The sequence below is a fragment of the Anser anser genome (assembly GCF_964211835.1).
Source record: "Anser anser genome assembly, chromosome: 2".
NCBI lineage: Eukaryota > Metazoa > Chordata > Aves > Anseriformes > Anatidae > Anser > Anser anser.
In genome coordinates, this window is record NC_139721.1 from 157,623,858 (window position 1) to 157,648,668 (window position 24,811).

At 47.2% G+C, this 24,811-nt stretch overlaps 1 protein-coding gene across 1 annotated transcript in view; it reads right to left on the reverse strand.

The window, feature by feature from the left end:
* OXSR1 (oxidative stress responsive kinase 1) overlaps positions 1-24,811 on the reverse strand; it is an 87,870-nt gene that overhangs the window by 19,968 nt on the left and 43,091 nt on the right. The window contains exons 5-7 of the mRNA XM_083825453.1: positions 14,951-15,006; positions 5,627-5,736; positions 2,139-2,240 (exon numbers count right to left, since the gene is read on the reverse strand). Coding sequence (XP_083681579.1) covers positions 2,139-2,240; positions 5,627-5,736; positions 14,951-15,006 — 268 coding nt within the window. The remainder of the gene's footprint in view (positions 1-2,138; positions 2,241-5,626; positions 5,737-14,950; positions 15,007-24,811) is intronic.

Sequence of the window (24,811 nt, forward strand, 5' to 3'; positions counted from 1 at the left end):
TTTCCTTCACATCACTCAGATATTCCAAAGGAAAGGAAGAAAATTACTCATTTCCATTTTCACTTGCCATCTACCTACAGATGAATATCTATTTTTAGAAAAGGAAGCTGCAAAAAGCACATTTAAAAAAGCTTTCAACAGCTATATTGCTTAGGGCAGCAGCAGCCCATCAATCTAGCTGAAATTATACAGTCTGCAAAGAATTCAGGTTTTTTTTCCCCCTCTCCTTGGAGGGTCACTTAATGCACGGGTCAAAATTAACCTGCGGTGAAATACAATCACACTCGATATATAACACACAAAGGTCCTCTTGCAGGCTGAATAACTGGAACCCACACTTAATAACTGGAAATTAATAACCTACCGCATGACAACGTGATACTAAATAGGTGATCTTTGTATCCGAAGCTGCAGCCCATGCACTGAGATCAATAAATAGAAGTACGGCTTGCAGAAGCTACTGCAGAATGCTGCTACTAATCAGTGAGCAGATGGAAATATCAGTGAAAACAGCAACAGCTAAACCAGCACAACATTTCCCTGAACTCCTCACTGTTCTGCCACAATCGCTGGCATGGTACGAACTTGAGTGGTATTTCTAAACCACTCGGCCACTCAACAGTCTCCTGCACAGAGCTCATCCAAATCTTGGAATGAATACTGCTCCACAAGAGTTAAACCGCTGCAAAGTCCTGGCATTTAGAGCAATGCATGGAGGCCCCTACTCTAATGAGTTAGGAGCTACTGGACTCCCAAAATGGTATTGTAAGTAAGAGGTGGGAGGGGATGCACCCAAATCCTAAAGAGATGACACCTGCCTTGCATAGGATTCCAGCAATTAAAGGACTCAGAAAAGGAAAATTTGCCACATGATATGGCTAAAATTGAGGTATTTAGCACCCACAAGCCTTGTGTAAGTAGTCTATCCATTAGCTGTGGGTTACTGAAAGGGCTCTCCATCCCCCTTCTGTTCCATGGGAGGCACTGTGCCTCCTGGGGGGAGAAGCAAAGTGGCCTTCAAAAGGGTGGGAAATGCAGAAGGGGCCCAACATTTTGTGATCAAGACAGGGCCCCCATCAGATCACATGGAGGGGCTAAGGAAGATCTCAAAGATCAGACAGAGGGCAGGATGCTCTAAACCTCGACTAATGTCTCAAGTTGTGGCAGGGGAGGTTCAGGTTGGAAATGAAGAGACATTTCTCCTCAGAAAGAGCAGTCAGGCATTGGGACGGGTTGCCCAGGGAGGTGGTGGCGTCACCGTCCCTGGGGGTGTTCAAGGAGAGGTTGGACGTGGTGCTTAGGGACATGGTTTAGTGGTGACACTGGCGGTAGGGGGATGGTTGGACCAGCTGATCTTGGAGGGCTTTTCCAACCTTAATGATTCTGTGATTCTACGATAACGAGGTCAACTCTGCTAACTTTAACATACAAACTCTTTGAAAGAAGAACATGTTAGACGCAGTTCCTGTTTCAAGAATCAGGAAAGCGGGGAAAGTTATGCAAACTAAGACAATCCACAGTGCAAGACATTCAAAAAGATTTTTGAAGTGCCAGCGTTTAAGCAACAAAGTTTCCTCCACCTCAACTTCAATAAAATATTAATATCACCAATTCCTTTCCATTTCCTCCTGATGTGGCACTTTCCAGAAATGCCTGACCCTGTTGAGTGATTAACAGGACTCTGTTGTTGTCAATGCAAGAAATTCTTTTAGAAAAACTAGTAACAGGATTTCTGAGAGGTTTCAAGAAGGATCATCAATGCAAACGGAATAGTTTCCTGTGTGTCAGTGGATGTTTCCAGTGTCAGTGGATGCCAGGTAATATTTTCTGAATTATTATTTACAGTGGTAACATCTGCTGCCTCAAGGCTCCAGGATTGAGCCACACAGCCCTTTCCTCACGAATGGCGACCCTGGCAAGTCTCGGGATCTAAATAAGAGCTGTGCACAGTTTCAGACAACGCTGATTAAGTGGCGTGTTTTTAAAAGGTGACTTCAAGCAAATCTAAGAACATCATGATCCAGAAACGCAAGGAGAGAGGACAAACTCTTCAACAAAGCAGTCTGGCCAGATTCTTTGGAACGCCCCCAGAACACAGAGATCCTTTGTCTAGCACGAGTATTTGAAGACCTGCTCACCTTCATCGGTGGGTATTTATGGTAAGGAGCTGCCCCTGTAGCCAGTTCGATAGCAGTGATCCCAAAGCTCCAGATGTCTGCCTTGAAATCGTAACCTCTGACCTGAAAGATATTAGAGAATGTTAGCATCTGCGTCTCCTGTTGTCGTGCACCACGATCCCTTTCTTTAGGGTTTTAATTATCCTTGCACCCTTTCCTTACTGTCCCCTCATTTCTCATCAGGAATTTGGAAACACCAACACTACAGTGTTAAACAGATGGAAAAAAAAACAAAACAAAACACTTTCTCCCTCCTCTCCCACAGCTCCTAATGCTCGTAACACCTCTTTGAGGGCTTAAGAAGCCACGGTCTGATGGAAATTATGGTCTTGCGCTGTGCAACTAGGGCTGCTCTACCCAGGCTTCTCCCTGTGTGGAGCATAAAGGGGCACTGGGTTAACCCAGGCTCTGACTTCTACACAAAAACACAAAGTCATTAAACAGTATAATGAAACTCTCGTAGTTAATAGACGGACTGTTATGCCCTCGGGACATATGCCTCACTACACTTGTAGTCAACCGCTTAATCAATCTGACTACAAACATGCTCAACCCCGAAACTTCAGCACTGGGAAGTACCCGGCAGCTCGGTAAAAAGCCCCTCGTTCCTGCCCGCAGCCTCGTGTTTCCCTCCGCTAATTAATAGTAGCTTCTGCACTTGACATTAAACACAGGCTTGTTCAGGAAAATTTATAGCATTTACTTCCCCTCATGCACAGGAAAAAATATTTCATATGCCAAAGCGGTTACTTCCTCATTATCATTAGGTAATATTTTGGCACATGCTTTCTCCACTGCAGGGGAGAGACACCATGTACTAACTCCAAGAAGAGCTACAAAAATCAAAGTGTTTTGGCTGCTTAGTATGGTTTGTATTTCTTCTTGTTAGACCACGGAAAAATGAATAATGAATCAGAGCAAGGCTAATAGGCTTATTGTATTCAGCCACACTAACAAGCTTTAGAAAGACGCCCATCGTGACGAAGCCAGGAATATTCCCCAAACTGCCTCTAGGATGATCTGGAACTTTGAGAAAAACAAAACAAAAAAATCCCCTCCTCTGTTATTCTTCATGTGATTTGATAACTGAATTAACGTTTGTTATAGCAACAGCAGTTTGTATCTTGTACTCATTTCTTCAACTCTGCAGGCATCGTTTCCACGAGCCTTAAGAGCTTGAAAGACTTCCTGAAACGGAGTTTATGGAAGCCATCGTTATGAATGGATTTCAAATAATTAAACTAAACAAGATCTATAGAGATCTCGTATTATTTATAAGAACACAGTAGATGAGGAAATATGCCATAAGTTTTACGAAGTGACATTTCCTTACACCATTTTTAGGCTTTGAGAACAACTTTGGCACATTTTTTGTCTTTATCTTTCAGCTGATCTCAGATTTCTGCACTGCACAGCTTCCCATTTTAACTGATTAGTATTTTCATTGTACCAAAGAATCCTGCTTCCAAATGAAATCTATGAAATTCAAATCTGCCTATAGTAGTTCACCTTAAAATCTATCCAATATATATTAGTCACCATCCTGCAGTTAGTTTATCATCTATTCTCCCTCATCAACTTTTTTTGGCCATAAATCCACCAAATGAACATTAAAAGACAATACCAGGCCATCATGTATTAATGTGCTAAAGCTCCTTAATGACGTTGAAATAAAACAGATGGAATCCAGAAAATCTACAGACCCACGGCCAACCTAGAGCTACCCCTTTCTTTTCCCCTGGTTGGATACAATGGCTCAGAGTGACACCTGCTGGAAAGCAGCAGGATGATACAAATGGGCACAACGATTTCACAGCAGCACTCAAAATGCCTCCTTACCGTCTAGTATTCACAAGTTTGATGTGCACCCTCACAGAAGTCACAAAACTGCCTCCTTGGAAAACAACTGCCCCATCAAAAACATCCCTTTTCTCAGAAAAAAAAAAAAAAAAAGCTGTTTCTTCTTTCCCCCCAGTCCTTTGTTGATTGCAGCACAAGAGGCAGCACTGACACGAAAGAAAGAAAGGGGCAACTCCGATGCAGTTCTAGGAACACTGAATGTGCTATTTTTATTTACTTTTTTTCTTCCCCCTCTTAAAATCAATGCAACAAGAAAATCCAGAAGTATGTGATGGCAGAGCAGTTCAGAAGCGAGTTCTCAAAGACAGCTCCTGACTCGGGGAACGTGCCTCGTGCCCTGTGGTGTTAGACTCGAGGAGACAGCAGGAGCGCTTTAACACATCGGCCCTGCAAAGCTGCAATGGGGAGTCACTGAAAAGGCCAAACAGCGAAAAAGCCCTTCATAAACAGTATATTTAAACCCCTCCAGAATGAATTCAATTTCTCAGGAAGTTTTAGGTATAGGAAAAAAATGTACTAAAACTCTCCCACTGTTTTAGCTACGTTTCATTACAGATACATGGGGGTCTTATTCAAATTCTCCTAAAGTATTTTATTGCAAGTAATAAGAAAAAAAGTTACAAGCCAGGTTTATTTTAACAAAACAATGTTTTTCCTTTTTTTTTTCTTCCAGGAATCTTTGTAACAAAAATATTTTGGAAAAACATTTAGATCGTTGTATTTTTGGTTGGTGCACATGCCAAAACTGAAACCCTGAGCCCGGCTCTCTGTCAAACTTGTAAAGACGATGAGGAACACTTCTCAGAATGTTTACGGCACCGGACAGCAGTGCAATAAACAGCTGCTACAAAAGGCCTCGCTGGAAGTTTGCTTGTTGGTTTTGCTCAGCAATGGGCAGCAGCGCTTTACATTCAACAAAGTTTTCAGGTGGCCTTCATCAGTAGCCGCGCAGACAAAGCTTACCCCTCTAGTTTAGTCTACAAGTAGGAGAGGACAAAAAGTGACATACCTCCACCCAACAGGAAGTATGACATCTATTAGCCAGCCAAAAAAGCAGAAGAGGAAGGGGGAGAGGCGAGCATTCCTCAATATTTACAGTCTGGGCTCTCGTAAGCCAAGAGAAACTGAAAAGCTCGAAGTCGACTGTGCGTAACTTTGCCGTGGTAACTCCCCGCTCGGATAAGTTGCCATTTGCTACCTCGAATTTTTGTATTTGCCAACACCGAAGAGCATGTTACCTGACTGGCTATGTGCGTATTTACCGCGTGTGAAACTATTTATATTCCACCTCACGTTCAGGCATGAGGGAGGGGCAGGTTAATCGTCTTTATGCAACTGCTGAGCTGCCTCATACTTACCTGGGGGTACAACCCTCGAGACAAGCAACAGGGCAAGAAGCTACTGAACTCTGAATAATCCACAGTACAAGCCTAGCAGCAGTAGCCATACCTAAAAACAATTCTGTGGTTTTAAGGAAGCTTTAAAGGATGCAAAATTATCATTTTAGGCTGAAGTAAATATGGCCGTTGCGGACAATGGGGAATTCCAGGTGCAGATCAGCTAAGAAGATGCTAGGAAAAACGGCTCACCTGTTCCATAACTTCTGGTGCCATCCAGCAAGGTGTGCCCACAAAGGTTTTCCTGACTTTATTTCTGGTAATGTCACCACCGGTGGCCAAAAACGCGCTAACGCCGAAGTCTGAAAAGCGAACAAATGAGACTTTGTTAAGAACACATCCTGAGCAAGCTGCAGGGCCGCCCCCCCTCTCCCCCCATATTCCCAGCCATCTATCAAGTAGCAGACCTCGCAGTTATGCATGAGGAGTTTCCTAATGAAGAATAATCAACAGTTAGCAAAGAGTGCTAGTAGACGAATACTCTGTAGCTGACCATCCAAATACTCGGGAGAGCAAAGCATTCGGGGCTGGCTGGCGGAGAGGAAAATTCCACTTTCCATTACAGCCCACTGGACACATCACAGCCCGCCCTCGCTCTCCTGGCAGACCTGCTGGTGCACAAACCTGCCTCTGACAGTCCTTGCTTTATTTGCATTTGTGTACATACGTAACGAATTACTGAGCTTCGTTAGCGTCTCGCTAATATTTACAGAAAGATTTTCTGAACAAAAGAAGTCAATGCATAAAAATCTCCCAGAGCTTGTAACATTTGAGCGTCACGACAGCATCCTGCAGGGTGGAGGCATCAGTCAGTCCCCTGGTTTGGATCTCCTGTTACCAGAACGTGCTTTGCTTGGTAATTTTCCGTCGCGGAGATGCTCGGTGCTTTAGCAGGACAGGTTCTGAGTACTTACCACGCCTGACCCTCACAGGGGATGCCTTGCAGACACCCACTCTCACCCTGCACAGGGTTCCCTCACTTAAAACGTTTTTCACAAGCTGCAGGATGCTCAAAGATGCATTCACCAGTAATTCTTTCTTTTACAACAAAATCACAAATCATTCTTCTATATGAAACCTATGACACCGATGCTTTCCCAATTAAGACTGATATGGAAAACGAGAGCTGCAAACAGCAGCAGGAGGGCGCAGGGACAGCAATAGGATATAATACGTTTGTTCAAAATAAAGCATTACAAAAGATTTGGCAACCAAGCCACTCAGGAGACTTTCCTTTGAATAAAAACAAAATTAGTCAGGTGACAGGGGAACTAAACACAAACTAAAAGTATTTCCTCCCGATTCGCTCTAAACAACATTGCTTATGCCTTGCAGAATTATGGACCTACAACAGGTCAGTCTCTACAACTCAGTTTTACTCCCTTCCCCCCGTTTCTATTTTTTATTCTTAAAAGCAATCACGATCTTCAATGCTGTTTTTGAGGCTGATGACAGGCTTGGAGGGTGAGTCCGAACTCCAGGGGTTATTTTACGTAACAACAGAACATTATTTTGGTTTGAAAACACAACTCAGCTGCTGACAGTTAACTGCAACTGTCCAGGACTTGCTCAGAGGAGCCGTGGAGTTACACCATGGCTTAAGGATGGCGCACCCTGAGAAATCAGCTGCTACAAAACAGGTCTTTTTCAGATCTGCAAGCAACAGCATCCAAGCGAGAACAGGGCCGAGCTTCCCCCTGCCCCACAGCAGCAGTGCAGCGAGGCCCCTCTCACCGACCTCTCAATATTGAGAAACGAAATTATCCCTCGGAATAATAACACGCCGAGAGCTTCCAGCTCCCCTAGATTAGAGGCTTCCAAGGACACGAACGCAGCACTCACTAAAAAACCAAACATCAATAATTGAAGGTTCGCATTAAAGAACAGAAGGTTTCACTGAAATTGCAGGGCTAAAATCCTACGTTTGCACCAACCGCCTACAATTAGGGTCCAGCTTCTTCCAGATGTGCCTTTCTGTCCCATTCCCTCTTCCTGGGGGCATCCCATATTGCTGCTAGCCTGGAATTTTTAGTGTAGTCTAGATGAATGTCTATTGCTGGCAGCACTGCGATCTATATTTCTCTGGAAACCCACTAGATCTGCTTCCTGCAACAGTGCTTTGGCTTTTCCACGCATGCATCTCATCCCTGCTTTTCTTAGAAACTGAAAGAGCTTCCAGAAAAGCGCGGAGTAAAATTACTTGCACTTTACCCTTTATTATGGAGAGCCTTGCAAGACCTATTGTTCTAAACACAAGAACAATCAGAAGTTATTTTAAAGAAAGATAATACTAATAGGAACTTGTCCAAGTGCCATCAGCACGCTATTGTGATGGGCTCTATTTCAGCTCGTGGACATTATCTTACCTCGACTTTCCATGCACTCACTCTGAGAGTAAAGGAAATGCCACTCAAAGCAAAAGCAGTAAAAACACGCAGCATTCACATTTCACATCAAACACGAGGCCGAGTTTCTGAACTCCAGGCTGGAATTGCGCCCCTACGTTTGCCAGCTGAGGTCTGCAGAAAGCTTAAAAGGAATTAATTCGTATTCCATTACATGGTTGATTTATTCAGTGTTTTCCCAATCAATTCCCCTCATTTGCAGTGGGCTAAAACTGGCACAACCAGCCTGGGCTACCCGGCTGTAAGGAATGACTTTGAAACAGCTTTCCCAAATGTCATCTCACTGACTTTATCCGAGCCCCAGCTATTAAGATAAGAATGCGTTTGCTCTCAGGAAATATCTGGAAAGCAATAAATTAAAATCCTAACCACAAGTTAGGGTTCAGCCCTCACTTCTGAGCAGCTGATACGATCTGCGTCTCCTCCTCTCTCTGCCTAAGCTCCTAAATTACTGGGGGCTGCCCCTGTTACACTTCCCTCCCCAAAGGTTAAACCAGAGCTAGAGCATTGCAAATGAATTTAACCCCAGGGAGTGGAGAAAAGTCATGCAATTCAAGAGGTATGGTAGCTCACAAGTGTTCACATCTGTGCTCTTTGGCAGCTTGTGTTTTACACTGCCTCGCCACGGCGATACCTGAAAAGGACTGCAGCAGCTGCTGGTGCAGGCTTTGCAGGAAATATGGCAAATTTTGCCTTTTGCAGTAGGAACTGCACGTGTTCATAACCCCACTGCCTGCAAAACTCTATGCTGGCAGCAAAGTTTGAAGACGTATGGTATTAGGCAATAATTCCTGCTATTATGGTATCCACTTTGCCAAACCTCAAGTTCTGGCCACTTGAGAAATGCAAAAACCAAAAGGACAATCTCCTCTTACTCCTCGGCGTCACAGAAGACCCAGTCTGAACAAATCACAAGGCACGAATGCTGTGCCAGGACCACATTGCAACACACACCTGGGCTGCTGTGGGTCAGGAAAACAGAATTTTGCACTATCACAAGTTAGATTGTTTGATTCAAATCTAGAAGTCAGCTGATAAAAAGAAGTCAGCCTTGGGCACCTGATATTTTAACATTAACTTAATTCTTAAGTCAACATACCTGTTACTGTACCTAGCTATACCACTAGGGCAAAAAAGACATTGTGCACTAAAGTAACTAGGAGCCAGGACCAAAGCGTATTGAGATCAGAAAGGCTCCTGAGAGCTGGCTGGGTTTGAATCAGACCCTAAAACAGCAATTCCCAACTTCTACGGGTGTAGAACAGCATAAACCCACCCTGACTGCAAACGACTCAGAGCTGTTTTTAAACTCAGACAACCAAGATACTGTGCTTCCTCAAGCAAGAAAAAAAGAAAGCACTCAGAAGACAGCACTAAGCGTTTCTTTCACTGAGCACCTTGCCTCTTGTGCAGTTGCTCGCCATCAAAAATTAGCTGCAGTCATACTGTGTGCTCTTCTGCAAACCTCAGGCTGTTAGAGCGCTGACAGCGAATAAAGCCCGACGAGAAGATGATGAAGGCAGTGGTAAATGGCAATTTTCTGCAGGGAACGTAGCAGGTTGGTAAGACAGCAGAGGAAACAAGATTAGTGAAGAGTAAAAAGCTTATTTTCCTTTGAAGACTACATGGTCATATGGTGCTATTGGATCTGTAAATATAGAATCACAGAATGCTTTGGGTTGGCAGGGACCTCAAAGCCCACCCAGTGCCACCCCCTGCCATGGGCAGGGACCCCTCCCACCAGCCCAGGCTGCCCCCAGCCCCATCCAGACTGGCCTTGGGCACTGCCAGGGATGGGGCAGCCACAGCTCCTCTGGGCAGCCTGCGCCAAGGCCTCAATGCCCTCTGAGTGAAGAATTTCCTCCTAACATCTAATCTAAATCTACCCTCTTTCAGTTTAAAGCCATTCCCCTTTGTCCTATCCCTACACCCCCTGACCAAGAGTCCCTCCCCAGCTCTCCTGCAGCCCCCTTTAGGCCCTGGCAGGCCGCTGTGAGGTCTCCCCGGAGCCTTCTCCTCTCCAGGCTGAACAACCCCAACTCCCTCAGCCTGGCTCCAGAGACAGATATGATGGACAAATATGACTTCTCAAATATGATGGACAGAGGCTTAGCAACTGCATCCACCAGTTCTCTCAGGACCCATGGATGCATCTCATCAGGTCCCATGGACTTGTGCACCTTTGGGTTCCTTAACTGATCTTGAACCTGATCACCCCCTACAGAGATCCTACAACGTCTCTTTCTGCATTCTCCTAGTCCCAGCCTTTGCCTTCTGGGGCCTGGGCTACGTGGCTGGTGCTCTTGCCAGTGAGGACTGAGGCAAAAGAGTCATTAAGTACCTCAGCCTTCTGGTGACCAGGCCTCCCGTTCCCTTCTGGAGAGGGCCCACAACTTCCCTAGTCTTCCTTTTATCACCAAATACCTATAAGAAGCCTCTCTTGTAGCCCTTGATGTCCCTGGCCAGATTTAATTCTGTCAGGGCTTTAGCTTTCCTAACCTGATCCCTGGCTGCTCAGACAACATCTCTGTATTCCTCCCAGGCCACCCATCCTTACTGCCACCCTCTGTGGGCCTCCTTTCCGTGTCTGATTTTGAGCTCCTTGATCATCCCTGCAGGCCTCCTGGTGGTTTTGCCTGACTTCCTTTTGCCATCCCATTGGCATGTGTCGCTCCTGAGCTTGGAAGAGGTGATCCTTGAATATTAACCTGCTTTCTTGGGCCCCTCTTCCCTCCAGGGCTTTGGCCCATGGTACTCTACCAAGCAGAGCCCTGAAGAGGCCCAAGTCTGCTCTCCTCAAGTCCAGGGTGGGGAGCTTGCTGCGAGCCCTCCTCTAAGGGCTCCCCTAAGGGGCTTGTTCTCCCAAATTCTCCTTTGGAAAGGTAGAGCTCTACACTCACACGCATTTCTAATCAACGACAGCTTTATTTTTATATGCGTCACCATCAGTTTAGTCTTCTTGCAATAATAATATCAGGGTACATAAAAGATTAATGAAATCTCTCTACTAAGTAAACGCACAAATCGCTTCTGAAACCGAGCCCCAGCTGCAGGTTAATGAAGATACGCCAATGCTGCACGAAGTAACTCAGGGGTGACGAAGCACATGAAGACGCTGCCCTTGGAGAAGTTCACAAGTGGTTACGTTACTTGGTTGTTGAAACACCTCTTCAGGAAACCCCAATATGACACGCAACATGAAGCATAGGTTACTTCACATCAAGCTGCTGCAGGGGAGGCACCAAAACCCCTCCCCAGCCACTAGGAAAACCCTTTTTTGCCCTTTTTTGAACAGCTGAAGAGGCTCAGAGGTGTGAGTGATGGAGCACTCGCTGGTCGCTCAAGCCAGCCCTGCAAGCAGCACTCCTCTCCCCGAGTTAGATCCGTGCCTTGCCCCTCGCTCAAGCAATTTCATCTCCCGAAGCTGCCATTTCCTAAGACGAAGTGGGGGAATGGCACTGCCTGCATCATCGCGCGATGTTTATGCAGAGCGCTATTTTCGTCCAATGAATTAAGAACAGTCAGGAACACAGCGAACTGGTGACAAGCTGGCATGGATTTGTGGAAAGTTACACAAATTCAGTTACACAAGTTTTGCCTGGCCTTAAGTATCCCCATTTTATAAATAGATAAAGTGAGAGGGCTTAGGCAGCTTGCCCAGTATCAATTAGCGAGTCCCGAACGACTTTGTGAGATCTCCATCTCCTTCAGCCACCAGGCAACGCCGCCCGTACGGGAAATTGCAGGCACGACAAATGCCAGCAAAGGGCCTCTTGGGGCTGGTGTTAATCCCGTCTCGTTTTAAAACCTGTAGGGCCAACAACACAATACCTTCAACAGAAAAATCCCAGGCTTCCAGGAACACGCGCCCTTTTGGCGCGAGCACGCCAGACTTCAGCAGACCCTCGTTTCTTCACTCAGTGACGGAGGAGTATTTGACAGTACCGTTCAACATCCCAGTGACTAAAATCAGAAAGAAGGATTTGCTCTGCACCCAGTCTCAGTAGGACCCTAACATCACGCCTTGGCTGATGTGTGGTTCTCACCGAGTAAGCCTCCTGCACCTTGGCAGAGCTTACCTCTCCCATCCGTCTCAGGCTACCAAGAGCCTGTCACTTCATCTTACGATAATTTACAGGACCTGCACAGCTCAATAAACTCAAGAATATTAAACCTTCCTTACTGTGAGACGAAGCCTCCTGCTTTATGCTGCAGTACTGGAACCGATGCAGTTTATGTCGACAAGAGTGTTTTTACCCATGCAAGCCTTTAGACTCCACGGAGCCAGTAAATGCCAGGGCACAGAGGTTTTATGTTCTGATTAAAAAAAATACAGTAATTGCCATGGAGAGGCTGGAACACAAAAGAACGCAGCTATCTCAATTTACATTGCAACCACCGCCAGCGCGGCCCAGAACAATGGTATCTGGGAAAGAAAGTCCAGCTCTTAAGAAGACAGATTAATTCAGTGAGCAAGGAAACACTCCAAGCTGAGAAAGCAATACGCTCGGAATCGTAACAGGCTCCAAAAAGTTGGTGCCAAGCCACAAGCCCAAACCAGTGCCCTTGGAAAAAAATGAAAAAAGAAGTGATTTAGGATAAGGGACCAGCTTCAGTTCAGGTCTGGGTGGGCAGCGGTATCTGCTAAAGGCAATTTTATGCCCTGGTTCAGTGGATGCACATTTTGAAAAGGAGAGTAGTTAAAAATAGTCATGAATAAAAATACCAAGTCCTAGGAGCCAGGGAGGAGCTTTAAGCTGGGTGTTTGTGCAGGCCATTAGAGGAATTTTTAGAACTCGGACTCTCAGCAAATGCCTCTGAACTCAGAGATTTCTCCTCCACCACATTACCTGCACCAGCCTTAACCTCCTGGCGCTGCTGAAGTGGCTTTCACAGCCAAAGTGCATCCCTCAACTCAGAATTACAAGCAGAACCGGAGAGAAGTCGGGCACACCTTCATCACGTTGCTTTTTCTGCTCAGCCTTAACAGCCTGTATTAGCAAAAGAGGCTTTTAGTTTTCAGGGAGCACAAACAGAATTGTATAATACTGCGGCAAGACTGCAGCCATGAATTGGGTACAGGGAAGGTTCCCAAGTGTGCCTTATGTGAATTAAATCACCGACACGTTGTGGAGGTATAGTCCAGCAGGGGGGTTTCCTCCATCACGGGTCAAGCGGTTTTTATAAACCTTCCTAAAAGAAGCTCTTTTGTTTCAAAGGATTTGCAGTTGGGGATTTGCATTCCTTACATTTGCATTTAGGATGCACATTTCTTCAGAGACCCGAATTGTGTCAAGCAGCAGCAGGCACACAGGAACAGGAGGTTGCAAAGGCCAAACACTAACTGAGAACTTCTCACCGCTACTCTGGTAGCTTCGGGCAGCTTTGATACGGGAACAACAAAAGGGAAAGGATCCATTATAAAGCGCTGAAGTCATTTTTTCCTATTAAACTATTTGCATTTTTTATGTACAACAAACCAGCGCCTTCAAGGGAGGTGCCCCATTTACTCTTAACCTCAGGCTTCATTCCACAGCTGATCAATATTTTTCCCCCTCGTGGTGTAACTTTCCAGCGAAACTTAAACACATTTGTCCCATGGGAATGCAGTGATGTCATCCAGATGATAACTGAGGCAGCCAATTAGCAACCAAATTATTCATAAGACGCATTGATATTGTCAAAGGCAGATGCTTTGATCGTGTTGAAACAAAACTCATTTTATTTGGGCTGGCTTGCTTCCAGCATTTTTTTTCCTCCTCAAAAAAATCCACGAGAATCTTTGCTATTTCATCCGGGGTCAGGAGGAAAGGAAGCTTACGTGTTAGAAATTCCCACAGAAAAAATGTTCACGGTTTGTCCACGTCAGGCTCTTCTCTAGCGTTCAGTCATTCATTTATTTTTGTTTCTTTCAAGTCATCAGCTGCCTTCACAGAAATTAAAGCGCTTCCTGCCGCTGCTGTGAACTTGCTGACCTCGGTGGAGTTTAGTTTTTCTACTTTGTCACAGGAAAGATTACAGAATTACTCCTCATGCATGTTTATGCAGAGCAAAAATTTGTAAAAGGGAACTTTGCACATCTTCCTGGGTTGCTTTCACAGAATATGCAGAGAGAAGGATTTCATCATTTAAGTGTTGCACATACAAGCCACCAGTAGACAGCTCGGTTCAGGGGAATATCTACAAATCCCAAATAAATTAAACCCTTTAAAAATTATTCAGCGGACAAAAATACATGAACAGGCACCTATCACCTTAATAAAAACCTTAATTAAAAGTCGAGCCCTGGCACCCTTGTGGAAGAGAAACACAAGAAGCTTTCTCCTGGGCTGGCTGAAACGCTGGAATAACAGCGCACTGCTCTAATGCAACAGCTATTTACAGCCTCTCCCAGCATATGATCTAGCATTCCGTACAATTACAAACCCTAAATGTTACATCTTGGCCCCATTATGGAAAAACCTTGTAGTGTTTTATTAGTATAAAGCATTTTGGAAGCCACACCCTACCTTCCATCGGCTGCCACATGGGATGAATTATTTACACTTCATTAGAGATGTAACAGCAAGCGTTATGAACCCTGGGAGACTTGCAAAGGGAAACAAAGCAGCTTCAGGTTTTAGACAGAAGCCCTGTATTTTAGGTGTTGGGTCTTTCCATAACAGCGCTTGCTGCCTTCCGCAGAGGAAGAAGAGTTACCCTTAAAAAACTTTCCAGTGCAACGCAGCCTGCCTCCTAGCGGAAAATCCGCGCCCCTCGTACCAAGTCGCAGGTCCAGGCGCAGACACACCAGGGGGTTTCACACCTCTCAGCTCGACAAAACCTCTGTCCGCGGATCCAGCAGCTGAGCTGCTCGCGTGGCTGCTTCCAAGGCGTTCATTTTGCCCCACCAGCCAAAGGATTTAATCATGCTGGCATCCATTATTCCAAAGAACAGTATTTTATGATATCAACATGCAAAACTCTACTTTTTTTTCATTTTATTTAAAAAAACAGCTGTGAGTCTTCTTGAAGCTAACATTTTCATGTAGGTTTCTCTTGCCCGTTAAACCATTTCTTCAGACACACGGCTATGCCCAAAGCTTTTTCAAAGCTATTAGGAAAAAGTTACCTGCAATTTGCACTGAGCCATCTTCTCCAAGAAGAATATTTCCTGCCTTCACGTCCCTGCGGAAAGACAAAGCAACAGTAAGTGGAACTCATTAAATCTTTCCTTCGCCCAACAAAAACGCAATACAACTTTGTTATTTCTCCTGTTTAACGTTGTGCTGCATTAGCACCTCTCGCTTCTAATCGCGCAGAAACAGGAGGCACTTAGCACCAGCTGTAACTGCAGCAGCCATTAAGTGGTATCTGTGATATTTATAGCTAGGAGCATTTTAAGTGCTATGGATACAAAGAAACTGGAAAATACTTACCAGAAAGTTCCCTAACACAAAAAAAAAAAAATCCAACAAACCAAGAAGAGTGGTTTGCCCCAGGTTCTCAATTTAGCTATTTTTATGAAAGCAGCACCTAGGACTGGCCTTATACAAGGCAGTCCAGGCCAAGCGAAGCAGCTTTATACCTTTATCACTTGCACGGCCTCTAACCTTGCACCCAAAGCACGCAGAGCCAGTGTGGACACATGTATTGCCACAAGGATGTGAGCAAAGCACCTGCCTGGGGAACAGATGCAGCAGCAAAGTAACATTTCACCACACACCTCACATTAATCTGCACGGAAGAGAAGGAGGGAAAAAGATGGAAAAAAAAAAAAAAAAGCACATTCTCCCCCCACCTCCTTCTGCAAATATTCCAAATGCTTGCACAGAAGAAGGCAGAAGTTATTTTTCTCTCCTCCCTCGTGCACCATGAGAGCAGAACTGGCACGATGGGCTGGCCGATGCATCCCGGCCGGGCCCCGGAGGTCTCCTCCTTCCTGGCTTCTGAGGATGCCTGGGCTGCTGCCAGGGTAATTTTCAACACATCCTCTCCAACATTTGCGCCTGCTAGGTTCCTCCCAACATCCAGTGGAAGATATTGGCATGGCCAGAGTCCCCCCCAGCATGGAGCGGAACAAAAGGGAATAAAAATTCTCTCCGTAAGGGCCAGTGAAGATGGTTTTAACAGCAAAGCAGCGCTGCGAGCAGACTCCAGTCTTCAAAGCAGCGTTTCAAGTCCTGCCAAACGCACACCTCCTGCTAGCAGTGACCATCCTAGGGGCCTAATCCGTGGCTGAGGTGCTAGTGTAAAAGTAGAGGAAAAATACTTGCTTTAATGATCAAGAAAATGTAGATAGAGACGCATGGAAACACGGAGGTTATATGGGGAGCCAGCCTCACGGAGCTGATTTAAAAGCAGAACGGGATACAAAGCAGTAAGGAGCTGTGAGAACGACACGGGAATAACCAAACCTAAAAGAAATCCCTGCAGGTCAACTCGAGACCCGCCCATTTTCCACTGGCTGAACGCACGAACGTTGCATTAATGCACGAACGACGTGCATTAAGGGGTGAGCCGGGTTTCCTGCCAAGCAGCATTATTGCGTTCTCCTCCCACAGCTAAGAGTTTTGGGCATGGCAGACAAGCAGGCGGCAGCACAGCAGCACATCGAGACCCTCAGGTACTCGGAAAGGACCTGAAGGGACTAAATACAGCATTAAAGATGCAGCTATGCTGTCCCCTGTAGCATCTGGTGGCCAACCCCGATACAGTCGGAGCTGTAGAGAGTTAATTTCCATTTTAATTGCGAGTTACAAACCTGACTGTCCTCTGCTCTCCCCCAACGCCTTCACGGTCTGTAACAGTGAGGGAATGGAAGGGCTCCCTGCCAGTATTTAGGCAGAAGATGCTTTTGGGATGCAGCCCCCCGAGCGTGCGGATCCTCCACGGAAGAGGGACGCCCAAATTCGCCGCTTCCTAGGCGAGGATCTGGCTGAGGCAGCGCACAACGCGCTTGGCACCAAAGCCGACAGCCCTCCCCTCCCAGCGGCACTAAATCAGAGGGAGAAGAGGGCGTTCGGGAAGCTCTCCAGCCCTACTAGAAACGTTTACCCAGGCAGTCAGGTCTCCTGCAATAGCCAAGGTGCTCGAGGCCCTTTCAGAGCTGTGGGGCAGAGGAACGGCGGGCACGGGTGCTGCAGGGCGAAGTTATCGCTCCTCTTCCTGAAGATGGATGCGAAGTAGCACGGATTTGGTCTTCCAACCACACTGCAAAGCAGCCCAGGACACCGCAGAGCTGTGCAGGATGGCACAGCTTGTCAGAACATCCCCGCCTGCTCAAGCAGAGCTCGCTCAGTATGGAAGGAAACCTTTAAGCACAACTCCAGGATGAAGCCTCCACCCTTGCGCGCTTCGGAGCCCCAGGAAAACTCAGGCAGGTTTCAGTGACACAGCGACAGCAGCCACAAAAGCGGCACACGTTCAACACCACCAGACTGTCCTACCCTAACAGAGCGAGCTGGGCAAGTTTGGGGTGTGAGAAGTAGTGAAACAATACTTCAGACTGAATCCTGCTGAAACAAAAAGGGTCTCCAGTCCCTTAACCCTCTCGGATGCAGGGGCTTGTTTCCTTTTTAATTTCAGCTTGGATCACTTACAATTTAGATAGTTTCTTGTTGGAAACAAAAATCAATAAATATGGTGCTTCGAGATGATTCAAAAACTTAAAACAAGCGCTGTGATAAGAAATCTGCTAGGCCAACAACAGCCACTGCCAAAATCCACACTGAAGAACTAAACACCAGCTTGATGGGGCATTTCTTCCGGGTGAGCAACCCCCTAAACACACTCTTACTCACCCTAGAGTGGCACATTCCTCCCCTGAGCACCAAAACGGATTGGTGGCAAGCACCCTGGGGACACTGCTTGGGTTTTGGAGTTACTGTAACACAGGAGCAGCTCCCAGCCTCGCCATTCCTCATCCCGGTGTACCAGCAGCAAGACGGCTGGCTGAGCACAAATCCCTTTATTTAGCTTACACTGGCATTACCTGCAGCAGCTACAAATTAGGCACCTTAAAACCATCCTTAAGACAAATTAATTAGATTTAAAGCAACGGGGCGGGGAGAGGGAATAGTGGTTTCCTGTTTCTTCTCTCCGGGAGATGCTCAGAAACTCGCCTGATGAATGGCGAGAAGTTTGTCACGCCGGGACACGGTTACTGCCAAGTCCAGGAGTTTGAAGGCACTTCCCACTAGCGTGGTAGTGACCCTGTCCTGGGCTGATAGGCTCGGAGTAAACCGCGTGCCTCTGGCATAATTACCGTACTGGAAGCAGCTTCAGGCTGCAGTGTAAACACTAATTATATCACATTTTAGATGAAGTTACAGAAGGCTGGAGTAAATGCTTCCTTGTCAGCAGCTTAACAAGTGCCGCCATCATTCGGGACGTTCCCGCTCCGTTGTTGTCGCCTTCCTCTCTTCCTAACGCCTCCAGGAGCCTTTCCCCAAAATCCTGATGATGTTTTTATTTACCTTGCACTTCACACCACACAGGGAAGAGGGGTTTGGATTCCCTCCAGCGCAAATCTGGATTCTCCACATCAGCCTTGCAAGGTTTCTCACCGGGGCAGAAACGCCTCCTCGTTTGCATTCTGAACTGGTTTGGCTTCCCAGCGCTACGGTTTCAGTTGCATCACCTTAATACCTCCGGGCTGGGGCTGGGCCACAGGCATTAGATGCTATATAAACAAAATTGATCCCTGATCCAGCAAAATCGGCATCCAGCTACAAGAGACCTGGAAGGCAATGCGGTGATGCTCTCCAGTTGCAAGTGTAGCGCTTCCACGCAACCCTCATTTCATTTTTCAATAGGCAGGAGAAAAAATTAGGTTGGAAACCATATCCTAATGGGCTCGTTCCCACTACGAAAAGCCCACTCAAGTATTTCAAATCCTTAGTGATCAGCTCTGCCGTCAGCCCTTGGCACTGTCACGGTGTTGTCACTGCAGGGACAACACTAGGGTTAAAGCCAGACTTGCTGCTCCAAAATGGAGCATGACATTTCCAGCAGCCAGCTGCGAGCCTGCAGCTCCAGCGTACACAACACAACCCCGTACTACAGACTTCGAAGAAGTGGCATTTGCCAGCAAAGCAATGAAGCATGTCAAGTTATTGCTTTTTGAATAGCCCTCTTAATATTGTTTGGAGATCAAAAAGGGTTCACTTGGCTTGTGCTCAGAAGTCTACTTCAAGAGCACCAACTGTGACAATTTAAGGCCGCTGAAAATGCAATGTGTGTAAGTGACCTGAGCAAAGCGTGGCATCCCAGGACTCCTGCAGCCCAGCACCAAGAAGAAAACTGCAAAGGGAGGAGGAAAATGTAGAAAAGCCCTGTTTATCGCGCCTTATTGTGCCTTCTCTTCTAACCTGCTTGTATGTGCCTTTAGGATGCGGTGCTGGCTGTCAGCGCGGCCGTGAGTCACCTGCCCATTAGATGCAATTTACATCAACCGCACCAATAAATTTTCATGGGCTGAACTCTGTAGCGCATAATTTGGCACGAAGGAGGAGAGGCTGGTCCTGCCAAGTTTCATTTAAAAAAAAAAAAAAAGAAGGCGCAAGACAGAAGAATTACTATTTTGTGTTAACGGTAATGAGCAACTCGGTATTTATTATGAATGCAACCGACGGCTGCAGTCAACATTATTCCGAGTAATTTGCAAAACGCTTCCAGGACAGGCTCTCTACTTTGTTAAATACAAAGCAATTTGTGGCGTTATACACCAGACGAGCACCGTTCTCTCTCCACGATCAAACACCTTACTCGTTTCTATGCTGTTACCTATGTTACCTCTTCCCCTTGCCTTACAAGCCAGGATATAAACAGTTACAGAAGGCGCGTTATCACTCGAGACAGCGCTGCAAAATGGCAACGAGGCTTGGCACGGTCGAGGGCACAGCGGTACTTTTATGCTCCCAAAAGCCAGCACGTTCAGCACCGCGCAGGAGACATTTGAGACAAGTGTGTTAGAAGCGGTGGAAGTCAGAGCACTCCCATTCTGGGTCAGAAAAGCCACGCACGCTAATATTTCCCTGCCCCAGAGGTGAGCCTGCAGTACTAAACTTCCAGGTGAGATGCAATTACTGACCCGCGCAGTGCGGTACCGAGCTCCGCAGGGGTGGATTCGGGAAGATATCCCAAAGCCAGAGGGCTTCCAGCAGCACAGAGCGGGCAGAGCAGCATCCTGCTCCTCCCTGCACCCACCTGCACCAGCGGGGAGGCCGAGAGCTCGAGTCGTTCCTGCTCATCTGGACTCTGGGACATGCAACGGCAGCCAGGCTGCTAGGAACTACAGCAGGGACCAGCCCGGCGTTGCTCAGGATTGGGAAAGCACCGACGCTGCTCCCGCTCGCTTCTCTGAACTGCTGCTGGGCCAGGGGGAAAGATCAGGGCTTCAAGGCAGGAGCTAGATGCTGGCCACATAGGGAAACCCACAATTTACTTGGAGTCTCATACACATTAGAAATATTTTTAAAGCCTCAAATTTGCATTGGTAAGAAGAGTTTTCCCCTCCAATGCTGCAGAAGTGGACTGCTGCTTGAAATCCAAGGTTTGGGGTCCAAGGAACCGTGACTCAGAAGCCTGATTCACTTGAGGTTAAGTCACTACTTCGGCTCAGACAATGGAGAGCACAGCAAAGCAAGCTGCTGGAGATGTTACTGAAATTTGTGCTGTCATCTCGGCGAGCTGAATAGCTCCAAGGACTTGCGAGATGCTGAGGCAGTAAAGAAAACGTTGAGCTAAGTCAGCACGAGGCTGACAAAGGCAGACAGCGTGGGGTGAAGAGTGCCACATCACTTACTGCCTCGCTGTGTCAAACACTCGCCGTTATCACAGCGTCTGCAACTCTCCTTTATCTCAAAGAATTATGTCCAGCTTACGCCTCTTGCTCCTGTGCCAACTTTGATGGTTTTCCTTCTCTTCCCACGTGTTTACAAGCCTAAAGAGAGGTGTGGTGCAGTGACAGATCCTGTCTGCCTCGGTCTTTGCCTCCCACTGCCGTGCCTGAAGCCCAGCATCAGCATTCAAACTCAACCACTCCTCAGTGCAGGGGCAGAAAACTAACCTTAAAAAGTGTTTCTGGACAGATCGGCTCCTTCAGACAGATAAAGGAATGGTGCAAGCACTACACCTTGCCCTGCCACCAAGTACTGAGATGATCTAATCACACAAACCTTCACAGCCCTGCTTCTTCCTCCCATGCAAGAGGAGGATGTTTCACGAGCTTGCCCCGGTGCACATCGCTGTTTAGCGGCATCACACAAGCGCGTGCACGCACCCGTCGGCTTCTGGCAAGGATGGCCCAGCAGCAAGGGCTGCCGACAGGGCTCAGCCCCTCAGCAGTCACTACAAGAGAAGTTCCAGCTATAACTTCGTACTTCACTTCTTCAGGTTTCCTTTATTCAGTCAAAACTTCAGTTTTTTTCCCCGTGTCCCCCCCCCAAAGGAAAGGACCCCCCCCACCCAGCAGGCTTTAAAACCAAGTTCTCCTGTCACCGAACGGCTGCTGAAATTGTACAGGGGATTTCTTCCACAAATTCATCTACTCAGCCCTTCCATTTCCTGAGCCGACTTCCTCTGGAAGGACGGCAGCGGGGATGAGGCACAAAGCTCCTTTAACAGCTGCTGCATGAAAATCAAGCTGGGGAGTCACAAGATCTGCCTCCCTCCCCTGGAGGCCCGGATATTTCTGGGAGGCCCTGCTTTAGGCACTGGTAGCGGAGGAAAACGCTCAAGTGATAGCCTGGTCTTATTTGAGTGTTTCATGGCACGTCACTGAACGTGTGAGTAGGTGGGGACGCTTTGTGTGGCAATGCCAGGGGTGCACAACACCGTGCTGTGGTAATGCTCTAAAAAGTGGTCCTAAAGTGCACAGAAATGTTCGGGATTTCCCCCAAACTACCAGGCAGATTGCCCCAGTTTGTGACGGAGCAGGGAGGCGAAGAAAGAAGAAAGCCAGTGATCAATGTGTCTCCCTGCTTTCTCCCTGTCATGACAGAGATCATAGGATCACAGAATATCCCGAGTTGGAAGGGACCCACAAGGATCATCGAGTCCAACTCCTGGCACCACACGGGTCTACCCAAAAATTCAGACCACGTGACTAAGAGCACAGTCCCAGTGTTTCTTAACCTCCGACAGGCTTGGTGCTGTGACTACCTCCCTGGGGAGCCTGTCCCAGTGTGTGACAACCCTCTCAGTGAAGAACCTCTTCCTGATCTCCATCCCAAACCTCCCCTGTCACAGCTTGACCCCATTCCCTCGGGTCGTATCGCTGGTCACTAAAGAGAGTATATCGGTGCCTGTCCCTCCACTCCCCCTCGTGAGGAAGCTGCAGGCTGCCATGAGGCCTCCCCCCTCAGCCTCCTCTTCTCCAGGCTGAACAGGTCCAGTGACCTCAGCCCGCTCCTCACACGTCTTCCCCTCTAGGCCCTTCACCATCTTGTAGCCCTCCTCTGGACACTCTCCAACAGTTTCAGGTCCTTTTCGTACTGAGGTGCCCAGAACTGCACACAGTGCTTGAGGTGAGGCCGCACCAGCGCAGAGCAGAGCGGGAAGATCAAAGTTCCCTCCAAGAAACACCATCACCTCAGATCGAATCAGGCTGAAGATTTTAACATAAGGCAGCTTAAAAAAGGTCTCGGTTTGCACAGGGCAACAAGCAGCCCCGCCATGGAGAAGCAGGGTGTGTATCTACACACACACGAAGCCCAGCGCCATCCGGCTCTACGAGGCCACCACCCCGAGCTCCTGCTTGGCAGCATCGGTACGCGATGGAGAAGGGAGAAATTCGAGAAATTCGAGACGCCCAGGGCTGACAGGAGACTTGCCACTTTGACTTTCTGCTCCAAAACCCAGAATAAGACGATTTTAGGTCATGCCGGCATTCTAAGGGGAAAGATCTCCTTATTTCATCCCGCTTATTGCATAAAGTGGAGAAGGCAGTTAAAATTGGGTGAGTTTCCATTGTAAAGTCACCTTTTAATAGGATGAGTCCTCTTGGCACTCCCAGTCTATCTCAGCGATGCTTTCCTCACTTCCACAAAACGATGGATTTCTCTCCAGCAGTTCCCTGTTTGTTGTCCTAAATGTGGGGGGGTTTGTCTTGAATGCGTTTGAAAGCATTAAGCTTTATTTTTTGAAGTCTTATAAGGACTCTGCAAGATGGGACGTGATTTGATTCAGTAAATGTTTAAAGTTAAAATTTTATGAGGCTGCACCAGAAATTGGAGCGTGCTTAATGTTACCACACAAACTCGGTAAATTAAGTATTTCTTATGCTTTAGCATAAGACATGAATGAGAACACTGTAGTAGCCTGAATAAATGCTTAAGGCTTCTCCCCGTATGCAGCTTTTGGGATCTCTGAAGGCCAGGGAAGCTGCTGCATTACACAGGGGACAATGTTCAAAGCCAACTTTTTGAAGCATGCTACTCACTTGACACATGGATGAACATCAGTGATTTAAACAACTTCCCTACTGCTCGAGAGACGCTGCAGGAGCCCGTACCGGGTCACCTACTCCCAACAACCCAATAACCTGATAAAAGCAGAGACAGGAGACGTTGCAAACAGGGTGGCTGTGAGTAAACGGGAATGGCGTTGGGGTTCTGCAAAGGCAAAAGGTAAGCAAGTGTGACATTTTCACCTGATATAACTAACGCTGCAGACAGGAATGAAGATTACCACCCCTGAACCACGTCCAACCCAAACACTCCCGACAGCTCAGGAACCGCTGGAAACCACACTAGTTTAGTGTGCAGCTCGGGCAGGGATCACTGACCCAAACCTGCAAGTGCTGCTGGACCTTTCAGAGCTCGCCCCGCTCTGTCTCCTGCTCCTTACCTTCCCAAAACCAGAGAACAACTCAAGCTGGAAGAGACTCACAAGGAGCATCAAGTCCAGCTCCTGAACTCTCTGCACATAACTTCTTATCTTCATGGAACAAAGGGGAGAGAAAACCTAAACTCTGTTTAACACAGCTCCTAACAGTTGTACGGAAAAGTTTGTGTGTGTTGGTGGTTTTTTTTTAGACTAAATCAAAATGATTTTGACAGGGCATGCAGAGACAAAGCCCAGAGGCAGTACCTGGGTCTGGGGTGAGTGACATGGGGACATCGCAGCAGAACGGGGTCATGCAGCAAGTGCCCATCTTTTGGTGTCCCCGTGGAAGCAGGCACGGGCACCCTCAAACCATGCAGGGCTGGGGCGCTGCCGCCAGCCTGGAGCCGCAGCAGGGCCCTGCAGCCTCCCCTGCTTTCATCAGGAAATCCACGTTTACCCCAGGAACTCTGATCGCCGGTTTTTAGGCTTCAGGGCTGAGATAGTTTTCCTTGAAGCAGATAGAGGCAGTCTCCACGGGAGCTATTGTTTCTGGCCGTCTGCAGATTCGGGATTTACATCTGGTTCTCATTTTCTCGTTGCAACCACAGGGATTTTTTTCTTTATTTTTTTTTTTAGACAATGAATTTCTGGATGATGCAGTGGAAGAAACAGCCACCAGGAGAGCACACTGGTTTGCCAAACCACCACAATACGCCCCAGTCCGACTGCGGTGCACACAGCGGGGAGATTCAGTGGTCTTTGTGCTCTCAGCACTGCCCAGCAAGGTGTTTATTTGGGGGAGAAAAACACTGAGTACAATCCAGAGCAGCATTTCTTCTGCTTTCCCACCGAGGTGCCCAAAGGCACAAGAATAACATTTCCATTGCTCTGGCTACTCAACAGTTTATAAATTAAAGCTGCAAAACTTTTATTAACAACCACCTCTAAAAGTTACTTCTGTCCATCCTTTATTTTCAGGGAGAAGAGACCAAAGCACACTCCCCTGAATATAAAATTATTGCAAAATACCGGTCTGGAGTCCGAACCTTCATTCCCCTCCCTTTCCCCAGCACTTCTCTGCCTCGGGGGACACAATATTATTCCCATACCTCCGAGGTGCCAAGTTTCTGTAGGAGAAGACAGCCTCCGTGAATTGTATCAG